The following is a 19,699-nucleotide window of genomic DNA, read 5'->3' on the forward strand; positions in this document are numbered from 1 at the left end:
ATTTACAATCTAATCAGCAAAGTTAATCGGCGTTAACGTTAAAACCTAATTTTACTGCTAATTGGCTGACCTAACTGATATTCCCATACAAAGGCAAATTCAACTTAGCGTCGCTGTCACGTTTCCTAATTTGACAGTTACTCTAGGGACACTGATATTGTTACAAACGTGTTTGAATAATGTGTATAGACAGACATGGACATTTTCACTGTTTTCTAAATAGCGGCCACGCAAATAACTTTATAAATCCAACAAAAAAAATTATCTAATCTTAACTTCAAAATTTTGACGAACATTGTCCTGCCAATGTAGAAAAACATTTACATATCAACGTTAATATAACATACCATAAGGAATCAGTACCCTGTGTAATAACATTATAATAATCAAAATTTATTTACCGCACTTTTATCCCCGGTCCAGTATGTACTTGAGATATTTTTTCTCCCTGGGGAAAGGACTAAATGTTGTTCTCCTACAGCTTTATCAACTTTCTAAGCGTGCTGCGTGGGCGCACAGATTAAAATAATATCAAAATAAACTAACGGAAGTAAACGTTCTCTGTTGCCTTACTTTGATAGGTGGCCACATAGATTGTATCCCTTGTCATGGGATTATTAGTCCCCTGCCTACGCCAGCTTCACTGGTCAGTTAGGCCAAGCCCAAGGAACGAGATTGCGATGCCTATGCCACAGAAATTATTGACAGCTCATTTAGGCCAGTGTTTATATCCTCTTTGATATGCGACTACGATCAAGAAAATTTACAAATAGTGCCTCCCTACTCTTTATGAACATCAGGAACGGTTTATTTACTTTACATAGCTATATTTATACGATATAGTTAACAATGCTTTTGTCTTTGGCACAATAAAATTTTAGTAAATCATATCTCCGCATTAACATCTTCATACTCTATGGTCGCTATACGGTGTTGGGAGGTGGTAGAATCGTAAGACAAGGCCTATATCGTATTAGTGTTCACAATCAATTTAATTAAATATATATTTTATAACATTCAGTCAGTCAGATAACTCCTTTCAGCACTAACGATTGTCGTCATTACTTGTCGAAGAGGTAATAATAATTAGAACTTTACACTGACGTAATATGAATGGGACGTCAGATCTCATACAAAGTTTACGAAAAAGTGTCTCGAGTTAACCTATACATGTATAGAAACTCAAATAAATAAAAACATTTAATTTGAATCATATCGACATACCATTACTTGTAATTTTTTTTGCAACAATCTATCACCTTATGGAGCTTCGACCAGGAGTTCTATAAAATCACCATACGCAGCTTCAACCATTTCAAGCTAAGAGCGAAAATTATTAAGAGTAATGTAATAGCTATTATTTTGTTATTTTTTTGTATATGTATATAAATATTTATTAATTGTATAATTTCATGAAGAACTCACCACATAAATTTTATGTGATTGCCTTATGGTTATAAGTATGGTTGGTTTAATCTATATAAATAAAAGTGTTTGTTTGTCAAAATAACAGCTTTTACTAAATGCTTATGAAAGTTATTAAAAGTGTTGTTTATTATAAACAGGTCATATAAAATCACATTTTTTTTTAATTTGTCTGTCTGCTTGTTCCGGCTCCAAAATGGCTGGAATTATTTTGGCAAGGCTCTCACTGGCAAAAAGCTGATGTTATAATGAGTATCCTACTTTTTTTTTAAAACGAAACAAACGCGGACTTGAAGTTTTATGAGGCTTGCGGGTATTTAAAGTTTTTTTTAAATTGTCAATCTTTAAGCTTATAGACGATATTCCTTGTGGTAACGGTAATAATAAAACCCAAATTTTATTATTACTATACTACTAAAGATTTATTGGTCATGTATTTCATAATAATACCTTGTTTAATGTTCTCTTTTTAATCTACTACCACTTTTTAAGGAGTCATAAAGAAAAAGTGGAGCAAGAAACTCAGAGCAACCAATCTTTTAAATCTCATGCTTACAACATATTACCTATTACAATATATATATGAAAAAAATGATCCAAAAAAAATACTTTAGGATTCTTTCGGATCAAAATATTCTACTCGTCGCGATTATACAATGATTTTCCACAAGATCTCGAGGAAAAGTGAAATAAATTAAGATTAACATGCGATAAAAGAACTATAAAAATCACATCAACTTTTTTTTTAATATAAGCGACCCTACAAATGTGTTCCAAATTGTTCGATCACGCTTAGAAATCCAGCCGAATATGGTTAATGTATAGTTGGTCTCTTTTTCTTCTATGCAGCGCAACAAGTACGAAAAGGACTGGATCACTGGCGCGAAATTCATACCGTTTTTGCGTTTTCATGCCCTTTTCGTTCTGAGGGCTGACCTGAAGTCCATTCATGTTACGTCAGTGACTTAACATTACAAATTAGAAATATATTATGTATATGTAGGACGAATAATTAATTAATATTTTAAATTAATATTATAAAAAATTTAAATAAACATATATATTTATTTAATCTATAATGAACGACATAAATTTATATACGAAAATTTGACGATCGCAATGCTTTGTGATCGAATGACACTATTTCACTGCCTAGAACATGTAAAAAGGATAATTATGATACACCAGACAGTAAAAATAATTGCGATAACAGCAAAATGATTATCAATAGGCCCGATAATGGCATTGTGTTAGGTTTTTTACTTCACTTATTCCCGAAAGTGGGAAAAAAAATTAGTCATAACATTTCTGGCCATGAAAGTAGCAAATAAAATTATTTAAGTTTTGCAAAGTTTTTTAATGACTAATATTTTAAAATATTGTATATCTATACAGTCTAACATCGAGAAAAAAAAAGACGAGACACATTCAAGATATTGCATCAATATATTCAGATAATTTGTATCCTTTTAGATAATATTCAAAAGAACTCACGAGTAAAAACTAATAACAATTAAAATACGTAAGCACTTGCAGCGACACGGAAGTTGAAAAGAATATCCGCGCTCTTTGTTTACATAATAATACATGTTTAAGAAAATTAAAGCGACATTATAAGAACTCTTTAGCGAGTTATATCTAAGAAATAAGTGTGCAATGCATATAAGATCAAGAATTTAGAAATTCGCAGAACTTTAGTCGTCGAACGTATTGTTAAACATACTAAAACACATTTATTCAAAACAAACCCTCGTCAATGCTAAAGTGGCGTAGGGCGGGACATAGTTATTAATTATAGTTATTTATATTTTTTATTTAAACTCAAATTCATTTATTTCAAGTTTATATAAGCACTTTTGAATTGTCCAGTCTGTCTGTTTGTAGTGATTCTACCGTTGGCGGTTCAGGCAGATTCTAGCGAGAAAAAGAACCTCAGTATAGTACTAGTTAGACCTTGACTAGTTAGTGATGGTGAAGCCTTAGTTCAAGTATTGACTTTAAAAACTTGTGAAGTCTGGTTTGTCATCACGTGAATGTACAAAAGCACTGCCTAACCTGAAGCCTTAGTTGCTTGATGTTAACTAGCCACGGCTTCTGCCACCAGTCAGATGAGAGGATGCTGAGGTTCCTAGGTACAGCTACCTCCTAGTAATAAGGCGAAACCAGCGCAAGACCTTGGTATATAGAACTGATACCTACATTCTCCAAGGAACTGGCATCAGTTCAGACCTTGGTCAGACGTAAGCTCTTTTCTACTTTCGTGTCGCCGGTTACATTTCTTCAGTGACCCCCAGAGTCAGTGGTCAGCAATCTGCGAGTTTTACATTAAAAATGTTGGAAAAAGTTCTTTAAAAAACGCTGCCACTGTCGAAAGTAAAATTTTAACTAACTAAAAGGAGATTGGGCCCAATATGTTCATAATTGCAGATATTCTGTTTGCTTATTGTGCGTTTATGTATACCGTGTGCAACTCTCGTCTAAGTAGGTTAAAGTCACTTTCCAGTGAAATAGACAACCCCACTCATATACAACGTGTGAATGATAACAGAAATATTGCTTCACAGGTTTTTAGGTATATTATTTATTTTCTCAGAGACTTATCTGTGAAACCAAAACCCTAATATTTTGTTGTGTAAACCACTGCCATAGTTTTCACTGCAATAAATCAAATACAGCCCTCATCACATGCAATACTAAAATCAAGTGTCTGCTGTCACTTTATTAGGTACGCGTTGCGTAGCGTAGGTGCTATGCGCCTGTCGGTGTTTTATCTTCAATAGGGTTGTCACAAGGAAACACTTAAAATGTTCCGGATTAGTTTTGCATGGAAAAATAAATATGGTTCTTTTGATTTCATATTTTTATAGGAAGCTAGTTGTAACAAAAAAAAAATAGTTCTGCAAACTGAATAATGTATCTTTATGAAAGTGATATTTATAGAAGCTACTAAGCTAAGCAATCTACATAAAAACTAAAATAATGCGATTGCGATTTTTTGGAAGGTTTTTTCACGACAAAACTATTAATATTTCATTGGCACTGAATAGAAAGGCATAAAGAAAGTCTATTTACAACATTTCATTAATACACAAGTATTGACTTGTGAAGTCTGGTTTGTCATCACGCGCCTTGTGCATGCACAAAAGCACTGCCTACCCTAATTATTTTAGGAACTTAACTTGTTTTTTTTTATATAATATAATATAGCCACGTTACTGCTTTATGCCGAACCTGGTCGAAATAACCTAGTGCACGCTACTGCATCAGAGGAGAGTGAGAGGTGATTTATTCCTTAACAAAAATACCAAGTTGTATTGAATTGAAGCAGTCAGTATGGAGTCTGCTGCTCATGTCCGTTATCACTAACGACAAACAACGCAATTTTTTAAATAAGTAACGCCTAATCTAAGGAGATTCCTAGGCATACATCAAACAGAAAATTTAGCAAACACTTCACGTAATTCATGGACGCCCCCTTATCATCTAAGAATGAAACGTTGGTGAAACGTTTTTTTTCTTTAGACGTCGCCTAAATCATAAGTTATTCGATTAAGCGATGCCTAGGTATAGTGGAAAAGGGGAATGAACCGCTCTACTAGGAGAAGGTTTAACCCCAGCAGTGGGATATCAAAAGCCTAATATATATAAAATTAATGGCTTCGAGAACTATGCCAAGAATTATAATACCATAGTTTATTATATATATATATATATATATATATATATAGTATTTATGTATATATTTATAAATATGTTTATACACCACCTACCTCTCGTCTTGAGCAGAGTTTTACGCCTTCGGTTGCCTGGAAGGGATCGCTATTTAGCGATAAGGCCGTAGAATTGTATACATCGTGTAAACTAGTTTTCTTTTTATATTTTTTTTCATTCATTCATTCGTCCTACCCCAAAACCTTGACTCTAGTTAGTGTGTTTAACGCTAGCCATGTTTAGAGTGCTGTATCTTAAAATTTACATCTATGGGTCTCCCAATCTCCTTTTAAACGCATTATACATTAATGATATGATACAAATACTTGCATCTTTTCCCGCACGCTGCCAAACATCGAGTAATAAACTTGGGACACAATTTGTCACAGAATGTTAATAGAACTAGTAACTTTGTACTTGTAAAATGGCAAATTCACTCAGACTCTACCGGGGTATGCCAAGTTAACCTCTCCTCGTAGAATGCGATAACCTGAAATTAAAAGAAAACATAAGTATTAACTACTCCCGCAAATACAGCTTAAATGAGGACCGAAATACTACTTAACAGGCTTTAGGAACATTATTTACTTTCTCAGACTTATCTGTGTAACCGAAACCCTAATAGTTTTAACCGATAACCTAACTTGACGCCTGTCACTTTATTAGGCCCAGGTACAATATGCGCGAGTCGGTCTTTTATCCTCAATAGGGTTGTCATAAGTAACTCTTAGAATGTTTCGAATTAGTTTGTATGGAAAATAAATATGCTTATTTTGATTTAATATTTTTAAAGGGTGATTCCTTATGAAATATACTTATGCATCCTTAAACATTATTTCGTAATTCGGTTAAACGTTGTATACCCCTCCGTGTACACGCCCATTGTTTACCTCCCCGTGCTTCTGAGCAAAATTGTATTAAATTTCATATCATTGTGATGAAGAGCTTCCGAGACACAACAGACTCTTCAATAAATTACAGAAAAAGGCATCCGCGGTTGCACATAAATATGCATAGTTTACGCAATCGCACAATATTACATCACACCTTAACACTCTAAATAGTTAGGCAGATATATTCAGTATATAATTATATATACATTGGCGGTCGATTGGCTCAGTCGGCAGCGACCCTGCTTTCTGAGTCCAAGGCCGTGGGTTCGATTCCCACAACTGGAAAATGTTTGTGTGATGAACATGAATGTTTTTCAGTTCCTGGTTGTTTATATGTATATTATAAGTATTTATGTACCCTATTCATAAAAATATTTATCAGTCATCTTAGTACCCATAACACAAGCTACGCTTACTTTGGGGCTATACGGCGTTGTGTGTATTGTCCTAGTAATTAATTTATTTATTTATAAAATATTATGTATTAATTTTTGTTATAAATTTTTTTAGCAAACATTTTCCAGTCGTGGGAATCGAACCCACAGCCTTGGACTCATTAAGCAGGGTCGCTGCATACTGCGCCAATCGGCCGTCCAAAGCACATAGTATAAAAGCTTGAAAGCTTGATTTATAAAAAAAAAAAAATACTATTGATTTCAAAAGCCTGTTTCTTTTTTTAAGAAAGTTACTATATAGTGTATGCTTTGGATTGTCGCCATTGTATTGCGATACCTTCTTCTTTTAACACTTTTGATTGGAATGTTTTAACTGCTCACCTGCTGCGGACACTTGACATTAGCAATTTTAGCTGGAACCAGCTCTGCCTCATCGGAGTCCGCCCACTTGACGAGGAACATCAGCTCGCCGGTCGCGTCGGAAGCCCCTGTAAATATAACAGGATAAACTTTTAGAAAAAAATGTGTGTAAATCCACCAATCCCTAGTTGTGTAGTTATGGCCAGGGCTACTACTATATAGTACCACTAAAATAATACTACTAAAATATTGTACAGAAATTAAAACTACTGTTTATTTTCAATAAACAGCTTTCTATTCCCAAGTCATTTCGAAATTCGAATAAAACCTATGATACGATACCTCTTTGGTAGCAATGTTTAGGAGTAACAGATTGTTCCATTTTTAAATTACACAACTGATATGAGTTTCCTATGTAGTTTATTTGGCCGCTAAACTATGACAGATATGGATTTTCATACAACTTTTGCTGGGCAAAGTTGGCTAAACCTTGGACAATGTAATCTACAGCACAGGCTAACCACTAGGCCAACTAGCAGGACACATATGGAGAGTGAGCATGTTCATGAAAGAGCAGCTCTATATAATTAATCCTTACCTATAATCTTTTCTGCTTTGAGGCCCTTGTCGAAGCCAGATTTCCCTTTATCCTCCCTCTCCCGCTTAGACTTTGGCTCTTTGTGGTCTTCTAAAGAGGATACGCTGGTGCCGCGTCCCTTGCGTCCAGTGACACTGGTGTCCTCACTTGAATCACGCCTGCGTTTTTTGCTGCGGTTTTGCTCTTCAGCCTTCTTTGCTTTGGCCTGTCAAAATGTTTATTCAATGAAATCGGAGAGTGGTGGAAGCACAAACACTGATAGTATTAAAACGAAATAAATATATTGATAATGAAAATGATAACAAAAAGAAAAAATAACAACACGCTGAAGATTAAGGCACAATTAAGGTCCTCCAAGCTTTTCTTATTTGAGTCCAAATGACAGGTGTCCAGAGACAGTGTGCTTTTCATGTGCAAAACTGTTACCGGAGTAACACTTTCTTACACAGATCTATGCAGACTCTGTGGAGACGCTGCTGCACTTAATCTGTTCCTGCCCCGCGTTGATGCAAAATTGCAGCCCTCTTTTGGGGATGTATATGTATGTAATATTGAAGCAGTTAACAAAATTTTAGTCTGTGTAAAAGTTTATATAAATTTTATTTCAGTCTTTTGTAGTGTGTTACCTCCTTTTCCTTCCGATTGTCTTCAAACGTCCTGATCAACTCCTCACAGTCAAGGTTCTCTTCTGGCTCCCAAGTACTCTCCTCTTCCTTGTATCCTTTCCATTTCAGAAGGTATTGGACCTGCAAAATTTTAGTTTAAACTTCAGAGATGCAGTGTTTCTGTGCGTGCTGCAAGTGATGCAACTTATGATAAAAAGTCAATATATATTTTGTCATTATTATATTATCTGTATGTGCAATTATAACAAAACAGTATAATCCTATCTGTAAATTGTAGAAAAGTGATAAAAACAGAAAGGTAGTAATAATCCAGCAATTTTATTATTTCTTCTCTTTTCAGCCTGTTAGTTTATTTACACACATTTCTGAAACTTGCAATTGGTTTTTCATGTAGATTCCTTAGGCTTTCTTTCTTTAAAGTCTGATGTTAGGTTTAACTTTTACAAAATACACTTATGGGTATTGAACACAGAGCAGGTTGAAAGCTGATGCTTTACCCTGCAGTTGATTGCACCTGCGCCCAATAGTTTGAAAGTTACTACCATGTTAGTAACATTTCTGGAAATTCAAAGTTTACTGTTCTATTCAAGTTACTTTTGCTTGTAATTTTCAATTCAAAGTTAATATTGAATTATACTGGTGTAAATAAAATACATACATCTTTAAAAAGTCTACCAGTTGGCTTTCAACCAGTATTAGAGAGAAGGCCAATATATCGCTGATATAATTAAGAAACATTTGTTTTTTATAGTACTAATTGACAAAATTGAGGGAACAAGCAGACTGTTTGTCTGATGGTATGTGGAAAATCATCACCTATCACCAGCAGGGCTAGCATGGGCGGGGGACACTTCTCCACGGGGAAAGGATATAACGTTTATCCCCTCACGCATTTATATCCACCCCCCGAGCATGGGCACACGGGTGGACAATATATCCACGGTGGATATAATAGGGGAAAGACGAACCCCCGGTAAATGTCACAAATTAATTATTCTAATCTGTGCTCATGGTTTTGACAAATAAATTTTTCGTTTCCTGTTTTGTTTTAGTTGTCTAAGTTTTTTATTGTTTTTTTTATCTATAAATGTTCCTCGTCTGCGGCTGTTTGTTTATATTATTTATTCTGGATTTTTCAAAGTGGTATAAAACCTACCTTTCGAGAAAATAAAATGAGTGCTAAAAAGTAAGTCTTCTATTATAAAATGTTTGAAAAAGTGACTACCTATTGATTTAGAAGCGTACCTAATGAATTAATGTTTTACAGTGAAAGTAAACAGAGACGTTAATCATCAAGATCCAATCCTGTTTACATATCAAATTATTGATCTTGTACTATTTTATTTAAAGTTGTGCTTGCCTTTTTCTATGGCCCATTAGTTGACAAATTTGTGTTTATTCAGATCAAGAAGTAATAAAATACAATTGCAAATGTTGGTAGATTTCATGCCAACCCACAACCACCTTGCCACTGGGGAATTCACAGGAACTCTTAGGAGCCAAAAGGGCAGACTCCCAGTGGCAAATCTTAGTCATTACTGAAGGAGCATGGGCCAGACGGGACGGTCAATCAGTGGAAACAGTTAAATAAATTTTGCGGTAAAGTAAGCAAGTGCAAAAAATTTAAATTATTTATTAGTGTTGTTGGCATCAAACAAGTATTGCATAATTTTTCTTTTATTTGCAGACGTGGCAGGACATTAAAAAAGCTGCAACAGAACGTGGACGCAGCACCACAGGCAACATATACATAGTATACATGTTGCTGTAAAGTCAACCAAGTGAAGAATTTATTTATTTTCCAGAGTAGGTATAGATGGAAGAATGCAGGATGCTCATTTATCACACAAAAATAAATTAAAAACGATGAAAAGGTTAATTTAGAAATTTTATTAATTAAAATATGTATTTATAAATCTTTCTCTTTTTTGTCGAGCAACTGTTAACAATCTTGTTTGATCCATATTTGATGTCTGATGTCGTTCTTCGCTCGTATTTACAAAATTTACTGTCTTTTGCTCCATTAGAGTTCTGAAATATACAAATTATATTATGCTCAATACTGTTGACCCAAATTAGTAGGGCAAATTGTATGTGAAAATGCAGGATCAATGATTTATAAGGAACCATTATCATAAGATATAATTTTATAATATTACCAAACATTAATGTGCCCAATAATAATAAGTTATGGGAACTTAAATATTATTTAAAGTATATATTTACAATACACGCCTATAATGATGCATAATATTATAAAGTGTTATGCAGGCATATATAAGTGGAGATGCTTTTTCGGGACTGTAATGAAACACCCAGTCAATCCCCAAGCTGCGAAATGTGTCTTTGAGGTACCTATTGGCCCTTTCCACACAGTTTCTTACTTGGCAGTGCCAGTTTGTGTACTTCTCTGCAGAACTATTTGGTGCAGCTTCTAAATCCGGAGTCATCATCCAAGGCTCTAGAGCATAGCCTGAGTCCCCAATAAAATTCTACTTTGTTATTTAAACATGTAAATTAATTCCTACTTGTTTTGCTTTTTCAGATTTTCTCCAAGATTTTAATAAAATGTTGAATAGAAATATATGCACAATCCTACATTGTAATTTGGACGTGATGATTAACCCATGCCCATGTTAAATAATTTATCAGACATTTTTTTTTGTATTTTCTTATATTTCATTACTAAATACAGTATCTACTGCCAAGTTTTTGTACTAATTCCTCAAATAAACAATTTTATTATAATGAGATATTGTTTTTTGTATATTCATATAAATAATATACCAGACTAGTCGTATACAACATATGCAGCCGAATCCTAGGCATGTAATTTCTAGGTAATTATGAGGAGTATAATATAATGATATAGGTAGGTGTGTAACTTTTTTTGATTCGCATTGTTTCCCTTTTATACTAGTAAATGGCAACAATAAGTAAAGTTTTGAAAGTTTGCACATTTTATTTAAAACATACATAAGATGTAGTACTGTCCGATTCTACTTTCATACAGCTGTATCTTTTCATATTTTACTTTAGAGTTAATAAATATGAATTGGTCATGGACACACACCACAATCTGTAAAACATATTTTAAAATTATTAACTTACTTGATTGTTTAAGTTTTTGATAAACTCTAGATCTAAATAATTTGTCTTTACCACTTGAACATCTATCGTGGATCTCCAGAGTCTGTTCCCGGGAATAATATCTACTTTGGCATTAGTCTAAAATGAAATGAAAAATAATTAAAGTACCTAGCATTGAATATCTTTGCTATGTACTTATACTGAAGTACTAAGTACTGACTAATAATTTTATTATTAAAGTAAGTATATCTATATTTGATGAGGGGATGTCTGCCATTGCCAGACGTGTGATCAGTCCTATGTAAGGACCATTCCACCCTATTCCCCATGTTTGAGACACAGGTTTTACTGGTGTCCCGGCAGGGTCCCCCCTGAAACCTACCAGTCTCTGTGGTGAACCTAACAATATCCCCTAAGGTGAGGTTTGCTAGGTCTTCTTCACTTATTCTATCCTTACCTTGTAGTTCCCATCTTACCAACACGTACAAGGGGCACTCAGCTATAAAGTGAAAACTAGTTATCACATCACTGCACTTTGAACAGGATGGGATTTATATTTACTTATGAGAATTATTAGGAAGTAAGTACCTATATATACTCACATACTGACAATAGCTCCAGTAATTTGGGTCAGTTATTTGCTGACTGTTGTTTGAGCAACAGCCATGGTCTTGACCTGTCCCCGCTGATAACTACCATCCGCTAATAGCCTTAAAGATGTGAGAACCTAGACAAAAAGTGATTAGCCATGCTTTTTTTTAAACCTACGTTCATATATAGATGATGTCTTTGCACAAGGTGATTTTAGGTACTTAATAACAACTTACTTTTATGTGCACTGGTAGTCCATCGACAGCATTTAGTGGTCAGTGCCTCTTTAAGGTCCTCGCACGAGTACAGCACACAATTTTTACCCATCCGAAACAAGTGTTGGAACTCTGCATCGGGAAATTCGAACGGATTACTGGCGTCACGTATAGATCGCCGGTGTAATTTTCGTTCAGATTTCTCCATTTCACTTGAATAATAAGAGCCCCAGAAAGCACGAGACATGTTTTTTTCGACTTTAATTCGTTAACAGAATTTTAAACCCACGTCTAAGGACGGGGATAAAATTGTCTCTTTCAAATGTCAAAAAAGGATAGTCTTTCCCCTTTCATTTCTTTGCTATGGGCGGGGGATATATATCCACGAGAAATGTCAAACGGGGATAAATTTATCCTCTCCCCTGTTGCCGTGCTCTGGCAAGGGGAAAAGATAATTATATCCCTTGATAGAGGATATAATCGGGGGATATAATTTATATCTCCTGCCCATGCTAGCCCTGCAGAGCAACACTTTGCAGGGCATGCAAGGAACAAATCTTAAAAGGTGTTAAGCCTAATGGGCCTGTAATTACACTGGCAACCTTTCATTTAGACAGGAGCTGCTTGGAGGCAAACATAAGCATGGTGGTAGAGCTAGATTCCCTAGACGAAAGCTCTACTCTTACAACATAGCATAATAAACGCGCCATTGCTCATTAACACACACAACCAAAGTACAATTTTTAAAGTCTGCTCTAAAACTAACTTCAGTTGAGGTTACTTCTCTTAAATTTTCTCGGCAATGAAACTTTGTATCTACTAATCTGAACCAATGCTATTTTTAATTGAATACATTTGTCATCTCGTTGCTCCCTTGTCCCTAACAAAATGAATACAATATAATTACAGTAGTAAACAATATCAAGTGACACGACGTAAATAAGTAAATAAGGTTTAACCGGTACTTTGTAGCCAACACAAGCCAGCGAGTTATGTTAAATATATACATTTAATTAATCCTTACGGAAATATACTGAAATTTATTATAATTGACGTATTGCGACTGTATAGATGTTTAAGCGTCTCCAGTTTTACAGCAAAGCAATGAACAGTTCAATTAGAAAATCAATAGTCAAACCAACCTTTCCTTTGACTATCCTCTTATTCAACACTTTTTCCACAACATATTCCTCCTCGCTAGATGCATCGGTTTCATTTTTCTTCTCTTTCCCCATTGTTTTTATTATTTTTACGCTGTTTTGTTTCAAATTGTTTCAAAACAAGCACACAGAAATCAATATTTCACCGCTAACCCGCTTTGTCAATTTCTCGAGTAACAAAATGGCGCGTACGACATGTTATTACTTTAGTCTATGGAGGGTAGAGGTAAGGAGGATCATCTGTGTATATGAAAAAGTGTCCGTCAAAATGTATTAAATTAGGATGGCGCCACATTTGCATCAAGGTAACACTTAAAATATGGAGGATAGAGGTAAGGAGTCATCTTATATGGGAGAAAAGTTGAAAAAGTGTCTAGTTGTATGCGCTAAATAACAGTTCAAAAATCCTCCACAATGGCGCTGGTGGATGCACAGGGTATGGTATGAATGTAGCAATCGTAGATGAATTGAAGTATGCCGAGTTAAAAAATTTTATGTCATTATCGACTAAAGTAGTTAATTATTGAGAATTTCAACAACTTACGTTGTACAAAAAATTGTGGTAAATATAACCTTACTTCCTTGTTTATTTTTCAAGCCTACTCTAACAATATGTGGCGCTTCTTTTAAGAGTTACCTTGATGCAAATGTGGCACCATCCTAATTTAATACATTTTGACGGACACTTTTTCATATACACAGATGATCCTCCTTACCTCTACCCTCCATATCTTAAAAGAAGCGCCAAATATTGTTAGAGTAGGCTTGAAAAATAAACAAGGAAAGAGAAACTTCCGCTAAGTTATGGCGCGCTTTTAAAAATCCGCATAAAGTGGGAAACAATATATGATTATTTTTTTACGTATCATTTAACGATTTAACGCTTATGTGTAAATATCAAAAAATAAATTAATATATTAATAAGAAGAAATAACTGTTATACAAAATAAATATGTACTTAATATAATAAAATAAACAAACGAATGTGTTTAAAATTAGAGTACAAAAGTTCATCAGGAGCAAAACGAAAATATAAAAATTTTCTCCTGTAAGCAATCAATTTCTGCATCTAAAAAATTTTTAGAAAAAAACATAGATACCTTTAATCATTGAACGTATTAAAACAATATTATTCGCTAAAAAAAAGCAGTCATGTAACATGAACTGAACACATAATGAACAATATAAATTAACAGCAATAAAAGATATAATGTCATACAAACATTATCAATAATAAATTAAATATTAAAATATGATTAACGTTGAAGTTCAATTCCAATTTATTTAATATAACATATACTAGGTACTTAAGTTATATTACACTGTATAAGTAATGATGTATTGCTAATTAACAGTAATTTATCAGTTACCAAATAAAAAAACAGTTAAATGGTACACACATAAATTTAGGTGACACAGTAAAATTTATGAAATAGAAAGGTTTGACACAATTACCTTATAAAAATTATTGAAGGTATATTATAATTATGCGACTTAATAATAGTGCGATACTAATATTAACTATTATTATTATTATTATTATTATTATTATATAATAGACTAAGCAGCTTTCGCTGATGCGTCTATATCATTTCTTGCGCTCTTTGTCTTTTTGATGTTTATCCAGTCTATTCTTAAACTGATTCAGTGATTCTACTAATAATAGGTATTCTGTACTCAAGAATACATTAAAATTATAAAAGAGTTTTTTCATTATAAAAAATTGTTAGATTCAGCTATTTAATTTATGTAAGTAAAGAAAGAGAATTTTATTATCATTTTATAAATAATAGATTAAAAAATTTTATGTAGTTGTATTATGTTATAATTTGAATGACAGAAGTTATTTAATTTAATATACAATTCTTATTTTTCCGAAATCAAAGAAATTATTAAATATTATGTACAAATATATGTACAAATTTATATGTACAAACCACTCTAGATGAAACAAAAATATCGGGAGGTATATAAAATTATTTGATCTTGAGTCTTATTAAATACTGTCCAAAAAACATAAAATCGAAAACGAAATGAAATGCTGCTCCAAGTCACAAACAATTGTATTTTATAAAACTTACCATTTTTTTTAAACGTTTGCATTGCCTAACTATATTTGAAGGAAATCTTTTTTTAGCAATTGTTGTTTCCAAATTAATTGAAGTCGAATTTCGACTCTGCAATCGATTCTGTAATATTCTACAAGGTTTACATCTTGGATTAGCTTGGTTCCTTTTATAAGTGTCATCACCAACAATCACATTTTTACAAAGTTTTGAATACCTGAAAATTAATGTAATTATATTAATTCAATTTGTATGAATCCTTTTCTTGTATGAATCACTTAAGCAGAAACAAGCAATCCTTACTTTATACTGTCAATCTGAGTACCAACACATAAAGGCCATCTTTCCACTAATTTCAAGTAGTCATAGATACAACTTAATGAATTAATTTTTTCGTTTAGAGGCAGTTCGTCATTGTTAGGAAAAAGAACCTGAAAAAAAATAATAATCAATGATTGTTAAAAAAAAATAGATGTATCTGCTCGGACATTCATTGATACATACAGTAATAGATGTATCCTTGTTTAAGCGTAACCGAATTTTGATCTGCTGAGTTGTTGGATCCATTCGCATAAATACAAATCCATTGGGCTCGGGTATATACAACCAAAACGGTGGCAATTTTGGAGCTTCGATTTCTTGTAGATTCTTTGAATCCTTACAGGCGTGTTGACTGAAAGGTGGTTCTATCAAGTCTTGCTCTAATATTGTCTGGGGATCGATGTTATTTTCTTGCACTAGCAATAGCTCTTCGTCTCCATTGTTATTCGAATGTAAGCTTGGTATTTTCAGTTCATCTACAGTACTTGTCAAAAACTCTACCGGAATAAACTGATGCTGGATCGTTGGTAAAGCTTCTTCTTTTAGTATTTTTTTTCCTAAAGGCATAATTATGAGCTCTCCTTTTATGTACAGTTTCTCATACATTTTTATTTGCTCCTCTTTAAAATGGAGATGACAGATGTAATCAGTAGCTTTTAATTCAATACCCAGCGAAATTTTCCAATTTTGTAATCTTGCCGGTGTCTGTGAAATTAGATAAATAAAAAATGAATATTGCTTTCTTTTACCAAAAAAATTATAGAAAAGAGCAAAGGTTTATAATGTAAGTTTTTCACGACACTAAAATTAGCAGACATTTGACAATTTTGATTATTTTCTAATTTAATTTTCATAATTTATAATTTCATAATTTATAAAAAATTGATTTACATACCGTTGGTTGGAAATACGAAAGAGGCTGAGGTGAACTATTTTTTTTGTTTTGGGATTTACGTCCACTTGGACAACTTTTCACAACACAAATTTTACCCATAACTGTTCTGTTATTCACTCACTTTTTCATAAAATTAAATGTTTATATATCAATAACCGTACTATTTACTGTTTACGAAATAAAATCACGTTTGGTTATTTATTTATTTATTTATTTATTGTTATAATAAATCTGTAAGGTTATATTTACCACAATATTTTGTACAACGTAAGTTGTTGAAATTCTCAATTCAATTCAATTCTTTATAGTCGTAAAAATGTAATAGGCCCGTTTTGACATTTGTCATCGCGACGTAACTAGTTATGGAACCATAAGACTCTGTACTCGATACTCACGATAAATCAATTCAAGTTTGTATCAGTACTTGATTGATATTATTTTGTATTGTAAAGTGTTCGTTCGTTCAAAGTATTCCTTTAACTTCACAACCAATACGCGTGACTGGCTGTTGATTATACGTCCACTTTTCAACATGTTGAAACAGAGTTAGTTCTATATAACAACAAACACAAAAATCTTATCAAATCACTATGTTTAAATTAATGTCCAAAATAGAAGAGTCATAGTTATCGTAATAGTAAACAATATATATCAAACTTAAACGAGCGCACAGTCAACTTTACAAGATGAGGAACGAAAAACTGCGCAGTGCGCGCGGGGACGCTTCAGTCATGTGCCGCTTGGTCAGATACATCATCTCAGACTCATTATTTAGAACCCATTTTGAGAACCAAGCTCATTCTTTGCAGTAAAGATAACTACACAATATTTAATTTCGATATTCAGTAAAAAACAGTAAAAAAATGGTTACAACTCTAGTATAAAAAAAAAAAGACTGAGAACGTAACTGTTTTCGGAACGTTTCGCAACAATTATAAATTGCATGCTACTATGAAGTAAGCGCAAAAAGAATACTCGCGATATATTCTTTCATATTTTTTAACGTCCCAAAAAAATTTACGTATTTTTTAAAACACTGTATGTAATTGATTTTTATTTTTTTGTTTCTTTCAGTTTCGTTCCAAGTTACATTCTATGGTCTTGCACAAATGTCAAAACGGGCCTATTACATTTTTCCGACATAGTAGATAATATGGAGGGTAGAGGTAAGGAGAGTCATCTTATATGGGAGAAAAGTTGAAAAAGTGTCCAGTTGTTGCGCTAAATAACAGTTCAAAAATCCTCCACAATGGCGCTGGTGGTCGCACAGTGTATGGTATGAATGTAGCAATCGTAGATGAATTGAATAGAATTGAAGTATGCCGAGTTTAAAAATTTAATGTCATTATCGACTAAAGTAGTTAATTATTGAGAATTTCATCAACTTACGTTGTACAAAATATTGTGGTAAATATAACCTTACTTCCTTGTATCTCCATACTTCCTTGTTTATTTTTCAAGCCTACTCTAACAATATTTATATTTGGCGCTTCTTTTAAGAGTTACCCTGATGCAAATGTGGCGCCATCCTAATTTAATACATTTTGACGACACTTTTTTATATACACAGACGACTCTCCTTACCTCTACCCGCCATACCTCTACCCTCCATAGTCGATAATGACATTAAAGTTTTTAACTCGGCATACTTCAATTCATCTACGATTGCTACATTCATACCATACCCTGTGCATCCACCAGCGCGATTGTGGAGGATTTTTGAAATGTTATTTAGCGCATACAACTGGACACTTTTTCAACTTTTCTCCCATATAAGATGACTCTCCTTACCTCTACCCTCCATACTTTAGTCTATGGCGGACGGCGTTTGACACCACAGATTAGATATTAATGTAATAAAATGGTCAATTATTTAATAGCAGCATATGGTACACACCATAGCTACACCTTAGCTTGAGAATGTTAATAAACAATAAGTTTTTGTCATCCAAAATCTTTAATATTTTGGTTTCAAGTCGAATCGCTTGTTTCCTATCTATGGCTCCTGAATTGACATATCTTGTCAAAACAATCAACAATTGGTCAGCCGCAAACCGACACAGTTTCAGTCTGTTGACTGACTGATTAGGATTGCTCAGTCGTGGATTGCTGAAGTTGAACACACAGTGTTTCGGTAGAACTAAAGTTTAACAAGTGAATCGTAATCATATTCGCATATTTTCGATTGTAATTGTGCATTTCAATCAAAACAAACAACGAAAAGAAATCTCAGTGTGCCTGTGAAAGTTTAAGTGAACAATATAGTACATAATAAATAGAGTTTAATTGCTAAAAGACTGCAAGATAACAAGTTTTTGTGACGATTTGAGTGGTTTCAAATTGACTTTGACGTCACTAGAGGCGACCAATCGCTTGGCGCCGAGGATTATGTAGTAAATGCGTATTCAGATGTTTATAATTTTATAAACAACTGCTGCTGGAATCAGATGTTGAATGGGGACCACGTGAGCTACAATTATGCTTTTAAAATGTACCGCCGATGGAAGACGCATCAAAGTCAACGGGGCACCGATCAGCCAGGGCAATGTGGCGAGAGGTATGCGAACTTTTTATTAATACGTTTCGCGCTGTGCCTACAAGTTGCCCTTGACTCCGTTCGCAAAACTGTCAAAAAAAAACATGTGTCTATAAAGCAGTTATCGCCTTCTTTTTGAGTTTTGACTCGCAAGTATCATATACAGGTACAGATAAAATAAACACCAATTTGTACCGAAATTACTGTGTTGATTATTTAACTAACGAAATAAAATATGTAGGTAGTTTTTTTCATTGCCCTATACCCATATAATATTATAGGTTACAAATGTTAATTAGGACCGTTAGCGTATCAATAATTATTATGTAATAAAGTGAAATCTACTCTTGATAAAATAAACAACTTCGTCAATTAAAACGATATTTTAAAGCCACTTACCTATCTATTTTTTTTTTGCGAAATTTAATCCAAATCTGTTTAGCCGGGTGTATTTTTGTACACGCATTTCATGGTGTCTACTAAAATCACGGTAGGTAAAGCCATATTTTTTCAGAGTAGTATACAAGGGGTTCTCTTGGCGTCTAATAAAGCCATAGGGGCACGTCGTGGTGGTTTTGAGTTCGGCTGTATCCCTGTTCAGAATTGGGGGGTCCCAAATATCCTGTCCTGCCAAAAGAACGGAGGTAACTATAAGGCTTTTCAACTAAAAAAAAAAAAAGAAGTTAGGTAGATCATACATGTCTATATTTTACATGCGTTTTGCTATTGCTACCAAAGATGATAATCTTATATTTAATATATAAAGCTGAAGAGTTTATTTGTTAGAACACAATGATCTCAGGAACTACTGGTCCAA

General features: G+C 33.5%; 2 protein-coding genes across 7 annotated transcripts in view; one reads left to right on the plus strand and one right to left on the minus strand.

Moving 5' to 3' along the window:
• Nucleotides 1-5,235: 5,235 nt before the first annotated feature.
• LOC120635920 (chromobox protein homolog 5-like) lies at nucleotides 5,236-16,622 on the minus strand. Of its 5 annotated transcripts, none has more exons than XM_039907140.1 (8): nucleotides 16,596-16,622; nucleotides 15,635-16,156; nucleotides 15,434-15,561; nucleotides 15,146-15,347; nucleotides 8,009-8,128; nucleotides 7,383-7,587; nucleotides 6,806-6,912; nucleotides 5,236-5,626 (listed from the first exon to the last, which is right to left on the minus strand). In XM_039907140.1, the coding sequence occupies exons 2-8, from the start codon at nucleotides 16,055-16,057 to the stop codon at nucleotides 5,570-5,572; spliced, it is 1,242 nt and encodes a 413-aa protein (XP_039763074.1). In that variant the 5' UTR covers nucleotides 16,058-16,156; nucleotides 16,596-16,622; the 3' UTR covers nucleotides 5,236-5,569. The 5 variants fall into 5 exon arrangements, with proteins under 5 accessions (XP_039763074.1, XP_039763082.1, XP_039763068.1 ...); XM_039907148.1 differs by lacking the exon at nucleotides 16,596-16,622 and adding an exon at nucleotides 16,347-16,523 and having other exon boundaries at nucleotides 15,953-16,156; XM_039907134.1 differs by lacking the exon at nucleotides 16,596-16,622 and adding an exon at nucleotides 16,347-16,523.
• Nucleotides 16,623-18,436: 1,814 nt separating this feature from the next.
• Nucleotides 18,437-19,699, plus strand: part of LOC120637170 — a 155,720-nt gene continuing 154,457 nt past the window's right edge. For both annotated transcript variants that reach the window (XM_039908842.1, XM_039908844.1), the window contains exon 1: nucleotides 18,437-18,903. In XM_039908842.1, the coding sequence (XP_039764776.1) occupies nucleotides 18,825-18,903 (79 nt within the window). In that variant the 5' untranslated portion in view covers nucleotides 18,437-18,824. The remainder of the gene's footprint in view (nucleotides 18,904-19,699) is intronic.

Source organism: Pararge aegeria, chromosome 3 (genome assembly GCF_905163445.1).
Source record: "Pararge aegeria chromosome 3, ilParAegt1.1, whole genome shotgun sequence".
In the NCBI taxonomy this organism is placed as follows: Eukaryota; Metazoa; Arthropoda; class Insecta; order Lepidoptera; family Nymphalidae; genus Pararge; species Pararge aegeria.

Excerpts from the sequence above, each read along its gene's own strand:
- LOC120635920 (XM_039907134.1), bottom strand. The coding sequence starts at position 16,445 with ATGGGTAAAATTTGTGTTGTGAAAAGTTGTCCAAGTGGACGTAAATCC. Across the intron at positions 8,129-15,145 it reads GCAAACGTTTAAAAAAAATG|GTCCAATACCTTCTGAAATG; the intron begins GTAAGTTTTATA and ends AAAATTTTGCAG. Across the intron at positions 6,913-7,382 it reads CAAAGCAGAAAAGATTATAG|GGGCTTCCGACGCGACCGGC; the intron begins GTAAGGATTAAT and ends TTATATTTACAG.